The following is a 16910-nucleotide window of genomic DNA, read 5'->3' on the forward strand; positions in this document are numbered from 1 at the left end:
AACTGGCTTTGCTGTTAGAGATGCTTATCATGGAACCGGACTCCAGAACTGCAGCTCTACGAGATCAAGGCAGTCTCTGACAGCAATACCACTTGAAGGAGTTCCCGACCCTTTATACACCTCATTCCCACACACGCACCCCCACGGCACATCAGCTCTCTAGGCTGAAACACGTACCTACCGGGAGCACGGCAAATCATCCCAGCACAGCAATCATCCAGGTTAAAAATAACTTGCACGTGTGCGCAGAGTTGTTCTGCTTCAGTCTGGGACTGGGGCTTGGTTTTTTGAGGGTTTTGGTTTTTTTTTCTTGGTTTCTTCATGGGTTGTTTTTTTTTGTTGTTGTTGTTTATTTTTATTTTTTTAAGCAGGAGATTGACACAGGTCAGTCTGCTGATGCGTGTGCCAGTGTGGCTGTACTGGACATAGGACCTTCCCACTGAACACAGATTTCCTAGCTGGTACAGAACCCTACAGTTTCTATTCATTTGTGTCTAATATCTATCTTTACGTTTGGGTCTTCCCACCAGTGTACTGTATTTGCCTGAGAAAGGCTGACATAGCAGTGGCATTGAGCAGGAGCCAAGTTCTCTGCCTGAATGGCTTTTGAATAGCGTGTGCGACGACAGCGCTCGTCCATCTGGGAGGACACATCGCCCAGCTGGGAAGGCATCAAGGATGATCAAAGCCACACGTGCACTCCTGCACGAGGAACGCGGCGATAAAGTCACAGGGGAAGCATCACCACATACTGCTCCCTCCACCTCTGCTAGATGTCTGTGAGACACTATGCCAGATGCAGCCGAGCAAGTGTTGTTACAGCCCCACAAGAGGAACACAACATGCCTGCACATCCTTTCGTGGACACCGCTTGAGCTAGTGCCACCTGTATCCCACACCAACAGGCACATGCCGGTTCCTTCATGGCCATCGGCCACGGCAAGATGAAAGCAGCTTGGGATCATGGCTAACTTGTGTCCAGCTGCAAAGGGCAGGTGAAATGAATATGAGTATGTCTGCAAGAACACAAGCAAATAAATCATACTCTTCCTTAAAGAAACAGTGTATACAGACACTGATTTTTTTTTTTTTTTTAATAGAATCATAGAATCATCTGGGCCAGAAGGGACCTTCAAAGGTCATCTAGTCTGACCCCCCCCGCAGTCAGCAGGGACACCCCCAACTAGACCAGGTTGCCCAGGGCCTCGTCGAGCCTTACCTTGAATGTCTCCAGGGAAGGGGTCTCAACCACCTCCCTGGGCAACCTGTTCCAGTGCTCCACCACCCTCATGGTAAAGAACTTATTCCTAATGTCTAATCTAAATCTGCTTTTTTCCAGTTTAAAGCCATTACCCCTTGTTCTGTCACTGCAGGCCTTTGTAAACAGACCCTCCCCAGCCTTCCTGTAGGCCCCCCTCAGGTACTGGAAGGCCGCTATGAGGTCTCCCCGGAGCCTCCTCTTCTCCAAGCCCACCTCCCTCAGCCTGTCCTCACAGCAGAGGTGCTCCAGCCCCCTGATCATTTTAGTGGCCCTCCTCTGGACCCGCTCCATCAGGTCCATGTCCTTTCTATATTGAGGGCTCCAGACCTGCACACAGTACTCCAGGTGAGGTCTCACCAGAGCAGAGCAAAGTGGCAGAATCCCCTCTCTGGATCTGCTGGCAACACATCTCTTGATGCAGCCCAGGATGAGATTGACCTTCTGGGCTGCGAGTGCACACTGCCTGCTCATGTCCAGCTTCTCGTCCATCAGCACCCCCAAGTCCCTTTCCTCAGGGCTGCTTTCTAATACCTCATCCCCCAGTCTGTATTGATAGCGAGGATTGTTCCGGCCCAGGTGCATAACTCCGTACTTGCTCTTGTTGAGCCTCATGAGGTTTACTTGAGCCCACCTCTCCAGCCTGCTGTTATTTATTAATCCTATAGAGGGTCCAGAAGTTTAATGCTGTGGCCATTATTTAAGAAAAGCCATCTTCCAAGAAAACCGCAATAGCTCCACCAGCAAATCACACCTGCGGACCCCCCAGGCTCAGGGAACGCTCCCCTGCGCTGTCACATCACCAGCTCTCCGATTTATTTCATAGCGCAAAACAAGATGAGGCTTTTCAACACTGTGAAAAAGGAACTAGGCGCTATCGGAGAACTCAACATTAAAACGCAACAACAACAACTCTCCCCCTAGGGTTCTGAACCACAGTGCCTGTAAAATGACAAACACTTCAAAACTCACGATTGAACATTTAAAAAGACATCCCTATGCCATATAAGTGGCGTACATATTTTTCCATTATCAAAAAAAGAGAGCAGCAGCTACACGGCACTTAAACCAAAGCTACGTTACCTGAAGTATATTTTAAGCTTGCCTAGCAACCTTCCAAAGCTAAAATGGTTTAATTTGGAAGCTTGTTAGAAGAGACAGATTACTAGCACAGTATCTTATAGACATTACGAGAAGGGGAAGAAGGAGGAGAGAGGCAGTTGCCTGTTCTCTGCCACACTGTACCAGAAAGAAGATAGATCTATTAATATCCAAGTTCATCTCCTTGTGAATGGTACTATAAAAAGCAAATGTTTTAAAAAACATTAGCCTGCTAGGTAAACTGTCTTTAAGTAAAAGGATTGCTCTCAAGAGAAATGATAGGTTCCAATTACCTACACAAGGCCGTAGGGAGACAAATCTCCATCAGTGAATTCCACAGCCGTGATATGGATTGTCCTACTCTATGTCACATTCAAACTGTCAAAGTTAGCAGGGAGAAATTTTAAGATACAAGAGGCCAAAACTTTAATAACCAAGTAAGAAATTTCAAAAGCATGTGGAATTTTAGAAGGCACTTCTTTTGTTTGTCAAGATGAAGCAGAGATTCGTGCTTCCCTGGCACAACAGTTTTCTTGCCCACAGCCAACTAATAAACTAAGACACAGAGCAAAGACATGAGAGGAGACAGAACAAAGGAATCAAAGATGTCTTTAACTCCAGAGTCACAAACAGGCCAATTCAAAGCAGCTGAACACACAAATATTTTTTGCTATTAGTTAAAACAACAGAAGTCATCTGTTAGCTCATTTGATTAAGACTTCATTTTTTTTTATTTTTTCAACTTCAAAGACAGTCTTTAAAATTAAAAGAAGAAGTAACAACAGGGATTATCCTGAGCCCCCATATAGACCGAACCAATACCTCCAAGGAATTTTAGAAGTCACTTTTCTAATTTTTCCCCTTTCTGGCTAAGTAAACACAGGAAGAGAACAAGGAAGACCAGCTAAGCTTGACTCACACATTTAAACCAGGTGGGATGCTGTGCTCAAAGCTTTAAGTTTCCCCATCAGCCTCTTGGCAAAATCCTACCATTACATTAGCTCCAGCTCCCGTACTCTTTAAAGATCTCAGACCCTCTTCATTAGAAATGTAACAGATCTCATTAAAGGAGACACGGGTTCTTCTCCCCTGATACTGTCACTATAAGGACAAGCAGCGCATCAGAAGCATCTCCGAGCCGGGTACTTCATTCATCATTGACTATCAAAACACAAAGATGGCCAAGGCTTAAGACAATAAGTTTTTTTCAAATCTGAACTCAAGTAGGAACTAATTAATCAATGTATAACCAAGAGGTTGTCCCAGATCAGCTGGTGAACTTTACAGGTCTTTCCACAAAGACAACTGGAGATCACGAAGCACAGGGTCTCATCAGCCATCTGAGAAAGAAGAGAATCTCCATGTGCTGGAGGAAAAGCTGCAGTACCAGAAGGATGCCAGCTTCCTCAGATGCCTCTAAATCAAACCTCATGGGTCCCCAAGAGTAATAGGGAAACAGGCAGCGACATACATTCTTCTGCTGCTTTTATCCCAATTTTTGGAATAACTTATGCTGGCTAAAGCATAAGGTTTTGTACCTCTGAGGTTTTTTTGGTTGCTTTTCTTGAATAAGTGGTTTGTCTGTCTCTTCAAATCTTTGCTGATTAGTGAAGTCGCCTGCAAACCATGAAAGCTTAAGTTCTGAGAAAGGTGCATAATCTATTGAGATACCCTAAAGGTCAGTCATCAGGGACTCCAGCATCTGAGCTGTGGCTTATGCTTCTGTGACTTACCAGAGCATGCATCAAAGCAGAAGAGCAGGAAAGCCCTTACCTACTGAGACTCAAGCAAGCCTCAGAAGCACAGACATCCAGCAAGCCGGAACACAAACACAACAGCCTAGTAACACCAGAAAAGTTCCCTGTAGAACTGTTAAGTGGTAAGTAACAGTGATCACAAACATGAAAGGGCAAACAGGTTGGGAAAATAACAGTCCTTTTAAAGTTCTTTGAAGAAGATGTTAAGGTACCAAAGATTTAACATCCCAGATCTCAACTTTTCTGTTTTCCTGGTTCTGGAGCACGTTCTGATCAGAGAGGAAGAAGAGCAATCAAAGTCAAGAGACACTTGTGCAAGAAATAAATATGTGAGTGTTATGGCTAGGACACATCTATGTTTTAGCAGACGCTGGAGAGGATGGATCTACAAGACAGAAGGAGGAAAAGTTGTGAGTGGCCTCAAAGGGACGAAGCTTGAAGCTGTTAACATGCAGAAGGGCAGAGCAGTAGGATGCAATTCAGTAGCTCAGTTTTGGCCACGTAAAGTCTGTGTCAACAAGAAGGCACACAAACGCAGACACAAAAGCGTAGGATTCATCACCCTTATCTTCAGAGATGACCATCTGAGCTTAAGTCAATCTAGACTTCCTTTCAGTCACTGAAGAGAAACAGACACTTAAGAGAATGAGTCATTTGACTTCCTTTCGAATTAAATTAATCACATCCTAAATCTGTCTGCCTCTACGCAGAAGACCCTGAAAAGAGTTCAGGATGACAAGCTCACACAGATATCTAAACTTTGCCAGCTGAATCCCACCCTAGCTGAAGCCATGATATGGGAATGGCTGGAGGAGGTAAGCTGAGAATAAAGAAGTTTACCAAAGGAGAATGTTGCACTTGAAACAACAACAAAAAAAACCACAACAAAACAAAAACACACACACACACACACAAAAATCATCCCAAATGCTCCTTATTCTCCTTCAAGGAGAGACGGAGAAAGTTAACACGTCAAATGGAATGATGAAGGAAGTGAAGGGACAGAAGTTGTTAACGTGCAAAGGACTCATAAGGGACAAGGCAGATTAGACAGATTAAAGAGGGTAAAACTGAAGTAATAGTCTGGCTATAAGAGGAAGTCTTTCAAAGCCTTAGCGACTAAAGAAATTTAGGAGAATACCAGACAAACCCAGAAAATGAGAACTTTAAGCAGTGGTTAGGTTAAAAGAGAACAAGAGAAAACCCAATGGGGTACTAACTGAAGGTGTAGATGGGAGTACTAGGATTAGCTTCTATTCCAACAGAAATGAAAGCAAGCAGGACAAGAATCACAGAATGATATGGGGTTGGAAGGGACCTCTGGAGATCATCTAAACGGCAGAGAGACTAGACCAGAAGTTTCATTATTGAAATCAAAGCCAGAGACAGTTGATACAGGAAGAAGTGTCAAAGAAAAGAGCATCAAGTGATGGAAACCACCTGGAAGAATTCAAAGCCTATGCACAGCTCCAAAACTACAAATTCACTGGGGGGTGAGAGACATATGGTGGAACAGCTCACATGTCTGGAGTCATGAGATGGATGATTACAGGCTCCACAAGGAGGACAGACAGGGAAGGTGACAGGGGACTTATTTTACAAAAAGGAACAGCTTTAAAGCGTGAAGCTCTGCTGAAAAACAAGTGGCAGAACAATAGAGTTAAGGGGTCTGGATGAGAGGTGAGAACAAAGGAAACACTATCATGAGCACCTGCTATAGACAACCTGATCTTGAAGATGAAGCCTTTAGACAACAGGAAGATGTCCTTGTTATCATGTCAAGTGTAAACACCCCAGTATCTCCTGGAATGGAATCACAGTGGGGTACAAGCTATACAGTAGACTTCTAGAGTGCATCAGGAACAGGTCAAGTAGGAGAAGCACAGTGATACACCTACCCTTCTCTAGAAAGGAAGTGGTGGAGAATGTGATGGCAGGCTTGGTTACAGCAACCCTGAGATGATGAAATTTAAGATCTTGAGGGGTGTTGAGGAAGATGGGTGGCATTATGACAACCCTGGATTTCAGAGGGCAGGCTTCAGTTTGTTCAGAGAAGTGGTAAGCAGGACCCCTTGAGGTACTGCCAGAAAGGCCAAAGGGGCCAGGGGAATTAGTCAGTCTTCAAGTACAATATCCCCAAAGCACAAGGACACTCCATATTGATGTGCAGGAAGTTGAGCAGGCAGGGCATTTGGCAGCTTGGCTTTACAGCAGCTCACGAGTCTCCTTGCTCTGTGTTGCACTGTCTGTCTTCAGGTCTCACAAACTCACAGATCTGAGTTTGGAAGAAAGGAAGCATTACGCACGGTGGAAAAAACTGAATAAGGGCTCAGTTAAGCAAAATCTACATACTCAAGTCAAGTGAACTGGATGGGATGCACCTGAGGATGCTCAGGGAGCTGGAAAAAAGGGGCATCATTACCATCTTTAAAAAGTTGTAGGAGTCAGGGGAAGTTCTCTATGACTAGAAGGCAGCAAGCATCAGGCTTTTCTTCCAGAGGGGGAAGTAGGACAATAGAGGTGAGTCAGCCTCCCTTCAGACTCTTGGAAGGCTATGGAACCTGGAAACCATTTCCAGACACACAAAAGGTAAGAAGGTTACCGGGAACTGCCAGCACACATCTAATGAGGGCAGATCATGCCTGGCTGCATGCAGTAAAAGCCACACTGCAGTCAAGGTAAACAGTAACCACTGCTCTTCTTTCATCCCATTTCATCATTCTCCCTTGGTACCCTGGGTACCAAGCCAAGTTGAGGAGATACAGACTAATCAGGGTGAACTGCAAGTTGGATAAAAAACTGGCTACATTTAAAGGGTAGCGGTCAGCCCTTTAACTTAGGAGTGGGATTGATGCCAAAGTCAATAATGCCTTCATTAACAACAAGGACAATGGGACAGGAGGCTCCCTTCGCCAGCCTGCAGACATCACATTGGGACAGTGGTCAATACACCGATGGGCAAAGCCGCTATTCAGAGGAATCTTAAGATGCTGCAGAAATGAGCTGACAGAAACCTCATGAAGTTCAACAAGGCAAACGCAATTTTTGTTGCACCTGGGACAGAAGAACCGCAGGGCAACAATACAGGCTGGGGACTGTCTGGCTAGGGAGTAGCTTTGCAGAAAGGGATCTGGATTCCTCATGGACAAAGAGATAAACATGACTCAGCAGCACCCAACTGCAGTGATAAAGGCTAACTGCACCCTGCGGCTGCTTTATTAAGACTGTAGCCAGCAGATCAAGAGAAGTGATTATTATCCCCTGTTCAGAACTTGTGAGACTATATTTAGAGTACTCTGTCCAATTCAGGGCTCCTCTGCACAAGAAAAGGCATTGACGTATTGAAGGAAGTCCAGCAGAGAGCCACTAAGATGATTAGGAGACTGGAGCACACGGCATGAGGCCGAGAGCTGAATCTGCTCAGTCTTAAGAAGAGCAAGCTAAGGGGGAGGTCTCATTGGTGTCTTCAGCTACTCACTGGGAGGTTACAAAAGATGGAGCCAGAATTGTCAGAGACACACAGCAAAAGGGCAAGAGGCAGGAGTCACATTTCATCAGAATAAATTCTGACTAGATACAAGGAAAAAATTCTTCACTGTGAGGGTGGTCAAGCATTAGAGAACAAGTTGTCCAGGGAGATCGTACCATATCTTTCCTTGGGGATACCCAAAGCTCAGCTGCACTAGGCCCTGAACAGCTTAAATGCAACTTCAAAGCCACCACTTGGACTGTGGACTTCGGAGGTCCCCTCCAATCTAAATTATCCTAATATTCTATTATCTTCTCCTCCCTTGTCATTTTAGTTTTTTTAAATGAAGATGTGTTCTCTGTTCCTCTTCTGTGGATGCTTCTGTTCTTCACACATTATAATATACTGTCCTGGTTTAATTCACACTGTATAGTTCTGGCAGGAAGTAGAGCCCTCCATAATCACTTGTAATAAACCAGCTATGAAATTAGCAGTGACAACGAAGGTTAGAGAATTAAGCAAATAGTTTAAATGTAAACAGTCAAAAATGCATCAGAGAACCTCTTCAGAAATGCCTTCCCATTTAGAACTAAAATACTGTTAGCTATGTTTTGGTATTTAAGAGGACTGAGGGAAAAACACTCATTTAAAGAAATGATTAAAAACACAGCACAACAGTTCAGAAATTGGATTAAGCTAGACGCAGCTGCAATCTTCAAACTTAGCTTAAACCAAATTTGAATATCTGCAACTGAAGCTTTCAAGTTATAATCATGCCATTGACCTTCTTTCCCCTCTCCCTTTTCATTCTGGCCACTGAAGACTATTGAAAGCATCAGAGCTCCAAGTCAAGAACAACTCCCTTGTAACTACGACTCTGACACGGATATAGCGAGAGCAGATTGCCTGCAAGGAAACAAGAATAAACTGGCTATTTAGAGAGATTATGCAATGCAGCACAGAGCTGGAAAATAAGATTTAAAGAGACAGAATTCCACACTTAGCCCTGTAGATAACCATTAAAGTTGGGCAATACTGTAGCAATTTGAAGACGTTCAGTCAACAGAGGAAGAAGCCTTGTCAAAGGGTCCCCGAGTATCTTATTCATGATTCTTCTTTCTCACTAGAACAGTTCAGTTTGGCTATTTTGTCAAATCCTTCAAAAAAGAAGTTGAAATACCTCTAATATCATCTCATAGATGCGTAGGTTTTTACCACAAGAAGTGAGCTCCGTGCGAATAGATACAAAGCATTTTACAGACCCGAACTTGTTGAACTTGTGGAGCTCGGCACGCTCAATTAGCGCAGTACCGCACACTGAAAAATCAAACTCATTATCAACAAATGCAACAGCATCAGGTCTTTCCTGCACAAATATTTTAACAAGCGTAAGCAAGGCTCCAGTTTTTATAAGCAACCAATTCCGAAAGGAACACCCACAAACATCAGCTGGTTCGACAAAGGAAGGCAGAGGCTAGGAACTGCCATGCGCCACTGCATTATGAATGGTGAGGAAACACACAACAAAGGCATGTGTGAGAAGGGAAACTCATTCTGTGTAGTACACATTCTTACACAAACCTAGAAACTGTAAAACCTTCAGGGTTTGTCCATGGCTTTGTTTAGAGCATATATGTATGTATATATGTGTGTGTATATATATATATATATAGAATCATAGAATGGTTAGAGTTGGAAGGGACCTTAAAGATCATCGAGTTCCAACCCCCCTGCCATGGGCAGGGACACCTCCACTAGAGCAGGTTGCTCAAAGCCCCATCCAGCCTGGCCTTGAACACCTCCAGGGATGGGGCAGCCACAGCTTCCCACAACTGGGTTCCCGTGCTTCACCACCCTCACAGTAAAGAATTTCTTCTTAATATCTAATCTAAATCTCCTCTCTTTCAGTTTAAAACCATTACCCCTTGTCCTGTCACTACATTTCCTGACAAAGACTCCCTCTCCGCCTCTCCTGTAGGCTCTCTTCAGGTACTGGAAGACTGCTATGAGGTCTCCCCGGAGCCTTCTCTTCTCCAGGCTGAACAACCCCAACTCTCTTAGCCTGTCTTCATACGGGAGGTGCCACATCCCTCTGAGCATCTTCATGGCCCTCCACTGGACCTGTTCCAACAGGTCCATGTCCTTCCTGTGTTGAGGACTCCAGAGCTGGACACAGTACTCCAGGTGGGGTCTCACGAGCGCAGAGTAGAGGGGTAAAATCACCTCCCGCGACCTGCTGGCCACACTTCTCTTGATGCAGCCTAGGATACGGTTGGCTTTCTGGGCTTAAAATATATATATTTTATATATATATAAAGCCAATGCACAAAATAATGATTTTGTAGAAGAGTCCAGAACTGTTGAGCAGCCATCAGGAGATTTTACTTCTGCATTTCTTCACTTCAGAATGGAGGAAAAGAAAACAAATTTGTAAAATTACTACATTAGATATTCTAATGAAAAAACGTTTTTCATCTAATTCTAAACATCCTTTAATTACAAGCCTCAAATACTAGCAGCATCTTATGTTCATCCAGCCCCAGCTGCTTTGCTAGTGATTAAGTACGAGCCAGCAGAGCCTTTCACCTCCCCTGGAAAGACAGACATTCCAACAAGGAAGAATTCAGCCCAAACTACACGGGGGAGGGAAGGGGGAGCAGAAACAGGGGGAGGTTGCTGTTTTTTTTTTTTTAAAAAAAAACACAAATCCTTGCTCCATTGCTGGACTTTTCCCCACACCATGTCAAACCTGCAGGTTGCTGGCAAGTGCAGGCAGGCACAGCGTGAGACCAGCCTGTGCCCTCAGACCACACACCTTCTCAGCTGCTCTCAAACACACCGGGGACAACCTCCAGAGCAATCCGGGCTCCGCCACCCATCTCTGCTTTCCAGAGTCTGGTTCTTCCCTTTGGCAACAGCCTACGTAGAGCATCGCATAGAAGATGATCATGTGCTTACACTTGTTGAAGGTAGCATGCAGCCTTGACGTAAGAGCCACCAGCCAGTCACAGGAATAGACCTCCTGAAGCTCGCCCACAGGCTGTGCTACACCAGCATCCTGACGGGAGCTAATTTCAGCAGTTCATTTGCAACTCAGTTAACTATGGAAGGGCAAACGGAGTAGCACCAGCAAATAAATAAGTAGCTCAGCATTTTTTTCTGATCAGACAGTGTAGCGCTCCCAGGATAACTCTTCATTTTTTAATACGGTCAACTATCAGTGTGCTTCAGTTTCACCCACTGAACAAGCCCATACTTTTTCTTTAAAATATATCCAGCACATTCATTTACCTTGCTACACTTTCAAGTCTAAGCACAACAGATATTAACATAATTTCACCAAAAAAACAGCCACAATCATGGGTACACAGTGACAGGGTGAGATTTTTGTAAATTCACTGCCATAGCCCAATTTGCAATTAAAAACTATGTAAAGCTAGAAGTGTGATTAAATGCAGCAGACAACTAGCTCATTATACAGCAGCAGAAAGAAAAGCCTTTCAAACACCAATTGCTCTACCTGAAATATCAGCTGCTGTTGTCATGCCTGGGACTGAGCAAGAACATCACTTAGCTCATTGAAAAGAACTTTCCCAGAGACAGATTGGCAGCATGACAAATGAAGGTCAGCTATAGAAATCAAAGACCAAACACTTTTTTCCTATATAAAGAACAGCCACAAAAAGGAAAAGAAAACCTTCTTTTTTTTTCTAGGCAGAGAGCCTCAGACAGGTATAGGTAAAAAGATGAATGATTTTCCTGTTTCAAAACTGTTTCTGAGATAATTTCTTTTCAAGCAACTATAATTTCTTTTATATGATGCCGATAGGCTTCAGCCAAGTCAGAATCATTGCGTATGATCAGGGGAACCCTGCAGGGAAGGAAGATACTCAGACATATTCCCCAGCAAACACTCATCCAAGAAAGAAGCCATGTTTAGATCCCAGAGAAACATCTACACTGTCTTTAATCACGATCACCTTTCAGCATAACCAAAAAGGTTTTTGAAGGATTCAAACACTTCAAGAAGCAACAGGACAGCAATTTCTCCCCTCAGCATTTTACTTTTCTACAATTAAAGACAAGGAACTGGGTAGTTCTTACACACCACAAGCCAATTTATTTTTAAAATGCCTGTGCAAAATTACAATTTTGATTAAAGCACCTTCATCCAAAGACAAACTTCGCTAACTGTAAAAGGTATTCTAGCAGTTTTATCCCACTGCTTGTACAGGTTACACTTTATACAGGCATTTTTAAAACTTGTCAGATAGTAACTTTGGACTTGACACTGAAATGAGCTCACATGAAGTACAAGCTTTACTCTGCCAAACAAGCAGGGCTGGGTACTGTTCAGTACAAACAGCCAAATAAAACATTCTGTACATAAATCAGCTGAATAATGCTGAGTAAAGCAATCTGACTATATTTCAATAACACAGATCAATCTTAACCTTTCTATACCTATGCAAATATAGTATTAGATCAATATTACCCTTCGTATACCTATCAGCCAAGATTTCCTGTGTTTGAGCTGCAAGTATAAGACATTTATTTAGGAAAATAATATCTTCCTAAAGTAAGCACCATATGAATAAAACCCATCTACATCCCTTTGTTAATTACATGTCAGCTTCTGAGTCTTTGATATGACAGTCCATCAGCTGTCATCTCCAAGAGTCATGAGACAAGAGTATTAATTAGCCAAAAAATGACAATTCCTGTCCATTGTTATGAGTACCAGCAATTGAAATTGGAAGACCATTCTGTTTCTGGAATAAAAGCTGGTTTTATTCACACTCCTTAAAGAGTGTAGATTATTTAGATCTCAATTAAAAACGTACAGCATGTAATGAAAATATTTATTTAAATATTCTTCGGACACTAAAAATATTTTTCCCATTTTTCCCCCTCTCTGTTAAACAGTCATATATTAAACACATGATTACTACGAAGTCTGCGTAAATACATGCATTATGTCACACTTACACTGCACAAAACCAAAGTATTTGAAGAATTATACTTAAAAATAAACATGCATAAAGCATTTCAAGAGCCCTGAAAACTGATAAAATAAAAAGCCACAATAGGTTAACAGATAATAAAAAGGTGCAATGGACATGTCAACCTTGAAAAAGCCCTTTTAAATTACAATAGTATTGTCAGGTGCCATTATCCTTTGTCAGCCCAGCTACCTGACCTCATAAATCACGTATAACAATCAAATGAGAGCACAGTGTAAAATCAGCATTAGGCAGACTTGGCTACTGACTAACAAGTGGCCTGCCAAGGTTTTGAGGTCACATTCAACACTAAAAATTAATTGTAACCAACCATATTAACTAAAAAAAAAAAAAAAGTCATATCAACAAGAGTAAAGCTTGCAAGTACCATTCTGTAGAGTTTGCGCTCGTGACTCCTTTCCCAGATTGGCATGGAACCCTCCTCCTAAAGTCGGTGTTTTGCCTGCACCTATTGGGGAAAAAAACCCACACAAAATAAACAGGCATGTCAAATGCAGTAACTGAGTTAAAATGCTAAAAGAAAACTTATTCACCATAATTTGCAACATGCCAAATTACATTAAGAAGGGCAACAGAAGTACTTGACGGGCTTAAGACATCAAGTGCAAATCCTGTGCAATTTATTTCTTCTTTGGGATACCGTAAGAATTACATGGCTCCATAAGCCCTCCCAATCTCAGCTCTAAAGAAAGCACAAAAATGTCACAACCCCATTTTAGGCAGAACACGAAAATCAATATCGTAAAATATTTCTCACAGTAAATCATAAAACTATGCTTAGTTAATATTTTGTCTGAAGAACATTCAATACAGAACTTCAATAGCTAATTACTGGCACTACAGAACATAAATCATGTTTAGCATTCAATGCTGTGTTGGCTACTACAGACATAACACTTACTTTAAAATAACTTCAGTTTAACATTAGGTACACACAGTGACACTTAGGCTACAAAAATGGCAAGTCTGGAACTGCTATGTTTACACCCTGAAAAGTTGGAAACTAAAATAAATCCGAGTTGTAAATTAGCATAAACTAGAGGCTGGTTTATGCATCCGTGCCAATGCTGAGGAGCCTGAACGCAGAGTCCGCAGGGAGTCAATGGAACTACTCATGCAAACCAATCTGGCAGAACAGGGAATTAAACTACTGGGGACAGAAATAGTCTCTCACTAAAGCAGAAAGTTTTTTTCTTTAAAAAAAAAAAAAACCAAAATGATCAGGCTACCTAAAGCAGGATATTCAAATCTGTCAGCTTAATAGCAAGTGAGACCAAAAAGCTAAATTGCACAGGATTGAAAACAAGTGATTTGTTCGTAATTGGACTTCTACGTAATTCAAGTAGTCTGCTCTCCCGAACAGGGAAAAAAGACTCCTTGTTCCCTATGATGCCTTCGGTTTTCCCTCAAGCTGTTGTGGTGATGTTTTCTCACCTGATACCAGTTCTCTAGAACAAACTAGAATGGCTTTGAGATAGGAACATACAGAGGAGTGAAGCTGAAAGCAATTCAGGCTATTTCTCCTACACACCTGAATAAGATACTTCCATAGCAGGTAGAAGTGATGAGAAACTGTGACCTAAATTGTTCACACTGATTAGACCTTCTTAGCTAGTCTCCTCTCAGCTGCATTTAATATATATCTATGTTGAGGGAAAAAAAAAAACAACAACAAAACAAAAACCACACCAGAAAAGCTAATATTCCTGTAGAATTATTGTCTATAGACCTTCAAAGCTTAATTCTCCATACAACCTTTAAATTAAGGTTTCCAGTGCTATCCACAACAGAAACTGACTTCACCTTCACTTCATTAACAGATCCTTTCAACAAACAGTACTCAGCAGCTCTCCCATAAATGCTCCACAGCTTAAGTACTTCAGCTGAACATCCTAATTGGAAATGAAAAATATTCAATAGCGATCTTCTCACTGGGCATAGAGGTAACCCTCCCAACTCTGTATTTGCTTCAGACTATTATAGACAGCAACGTCTCCTTGCCATTCTTAGAGGCACAGTCTCATATTTCCACAAATGCTCCAAAACAAATCGATGAGGAGAAAAAGAGAGAGGTTACCAAACTGCCCTAGCATACCTAACATTTTTGGTGTACATTTAATAATAATAATGGTTCACCTGGAAAAAAAATAAAATAAAAAAAAAATCAACAGTGGCAATAGTTTTATGTTCCTTTTCTTCCATAGCTTTTCAATCGTTTTCAAAACAGCTACATTATTCCTTCATGGGTTTCCCTGTTGCTACTAAAAAGCTTAAGCAAAAACAACCTCAAGAGTGGCGATAAACACCACTATTAACAAAATAATTTAACTCACTCGGAAGCTAAAATTCAGAAAGAATACAAACAAAATAAAAGCAAGCTGAGATTTCAGCAGTTTTGTTCTTTAAAATCCTTTTTCCTTAGACATCAAGATATAACATTGTACATAAAAGTCATTTCTTTGGAAGCTACAGAGTCTGCAGCGGATACTAGCAGAACTATCTGAAAGACAGATTCTGCTCTCAGAACTGATGTGCCCATTTCTCAGGGAGTTAACTGGGAAGACTGTACGTCTTCAATTAGTATTTGGCTTTGAAAACTGTCAGAAAACTAGTCTGCTGAGCACTTACACTCTCAGAACTGCAAACTAATGCTGCCATTGACTATGAAGTCTCACCATCAGCTTCAATCTTTACAAGCAGAATGCAAACCAAACTCATTAATGCAACTCTTCAGCTGGGTAATAAAACGATAAACTCTTTAAATGAATTTGATTTCACTGTTTTTTTTTTTTTTCTTTTAAGACAGAAAAACCCTACAAAGCTAGTCATTAAAAAAGAACAAAAAGAGGAACAGCAATCGCTAGGCACAACCAAATTAACAGCCCAGCTTAACTACAATTTTTACATTTCTTGACCTTTTCCATTTTTCCCTCTACAACTTCAAAAGTGAATTAAACAGGCTTTTTGCGTTTCCACATTCAGCTTTCAAGACATACAAAAAACATATCTGAGAAGTATTTGGTGTTTGCAAGTACTGCCTGCCAAATATTCAACATTAACACTAATGTTCCCTTAAGCCAACTCAAACCCCCTCCTTCATGAGGTGGCGCCTCCCGAGGTACTTTGTCACCTACCAATGACTTTCAGAAGCTAACTCAGATTCTCAGCCTTGCATAACTGAAGCCTCCTCTCCTCTTCAAGGTAGCTTTGGACGCTTGTATGAAGTTTCCATAGAATCGTTAGGTTGGAAGGGACCATTAAGATTATCGGGTCCAACTATCAACCTAAGACTGCCAAAACCACCACAACAGAAGGTGTGGAGAGATTTGTTAAGCAGCTCAAAAGCACAGCTACTCAGGTTTTTGTTGTGGTCCTCTTAGTGGACTACAAGTGCCACGAGACACCAAAAGAACAGAATTGATGATGCAGGAGATGATATACCTGGAAACTTGATGATACTCGGTCAAACTTACGCAGGTCCAGACCCAGCCCATAACCCCGCGTTACTCAGGTGCTGGACTACAGTGACTGTCCCTCGAGTGTCCAAGAGCAGCTGTCCCCATGCCTGCTCCATACAGCACAGTCCCAGGCGTGGCTGCTGAATGCAGGTCACAGAATCACAGAATCGTAGGGTTTGGAAGGGACCTCTGGAGATCACAGAATCATAGAATGGTTACAGTTGGAAGGGACCTTAAAGATCATCAAGTTCCAACCCCCCTGCCATGGGCAGGGACACCTCCACTAGAGCAGGTTGCTCAAAGCCCCATCCATCCTGGCCCTGAACACTTCCAGGGATGGAGCAGCCACAACTTCCCTGGGCAACCTGTTCCAGTGCTTCACCACCCTCACAGTAAAGAATTTCTTTCTGGTATCCAATCTAAATCTCCCCTCTTCCAATTTAAAACCATTACCCCTTGTCCTGTCACTACACTTCCTGACAAAGAGTCCCTCTCCGGCTCTCCTGTAGGCTCCCTTCAGATATTGGAAGGCTGCTATGAGGTCTCCCTGGAGCCTTCTCTTCTCCAGGCTGAACAACCCCAGCTCTCTCAGCCTGTCTTCATAGGAGAGGTGCTCCATCCCTCTGACCATCTTTGTGGCCCTCCGCTGGACCCATTCCAACAGGTCCATGTCCTTCCTGTGTTGAGGACTCCAAAGCTGGACACAGTATTCCAGGTGGGGTCTCACAAGCACAGAGTAGAGGGGTAGAATCACCTCCCTCGACCTGCTGGCCACACTTCTCTTGATGCAGCCCAGGATCCGGTTGGCTTTCCGGGCTGCCAGTGCACACTGCCGGCTCATGT

The 16910-nt window shown here is 42.6% G+C and overlaps 1 protein-coding gene across 3 annotated transcripts in view; it reads right to left on the minus strand.

Moving 5' to 3' along the window:
* BRF1 (BRF1 general transcription factor IIIB subunit) overlaps positions 1–16910 on the minus strand; it is a 196333-nt gene that overhangs the window by 167816 nt on the left and 11607 nt on the right. For 2 of the 3 annotated variants that reach the window (XM_074149749.1, XM_074149752.1), the window contains exon 2: positions 12977–13057. The exons of the other annotated variant lie outside the window; for it this stretch is intronic. In XM_074149749.1, the coding sequence (XP_074005850.1) occupies positions 12977–13057 (81 nt within the window). The remainder of the gene's footprint in view (positions 1–12976; positions 13058–16910) is intronic. 3 annotated transcript variants of the gene reach the window in all.

Source organism: Numenius arquata, chromosome 6 (genome assembly GCF_964106895.1).
Source record: "Numenius arquata chromosome 6, bNumArq3.hap1.1, whole genome shotgun sequence".
NCBI lineage: Eukaryota > Metazoa > Chordata > Aves > Charadriiformes > Scolopacidae > Numenius > Numenius arquata.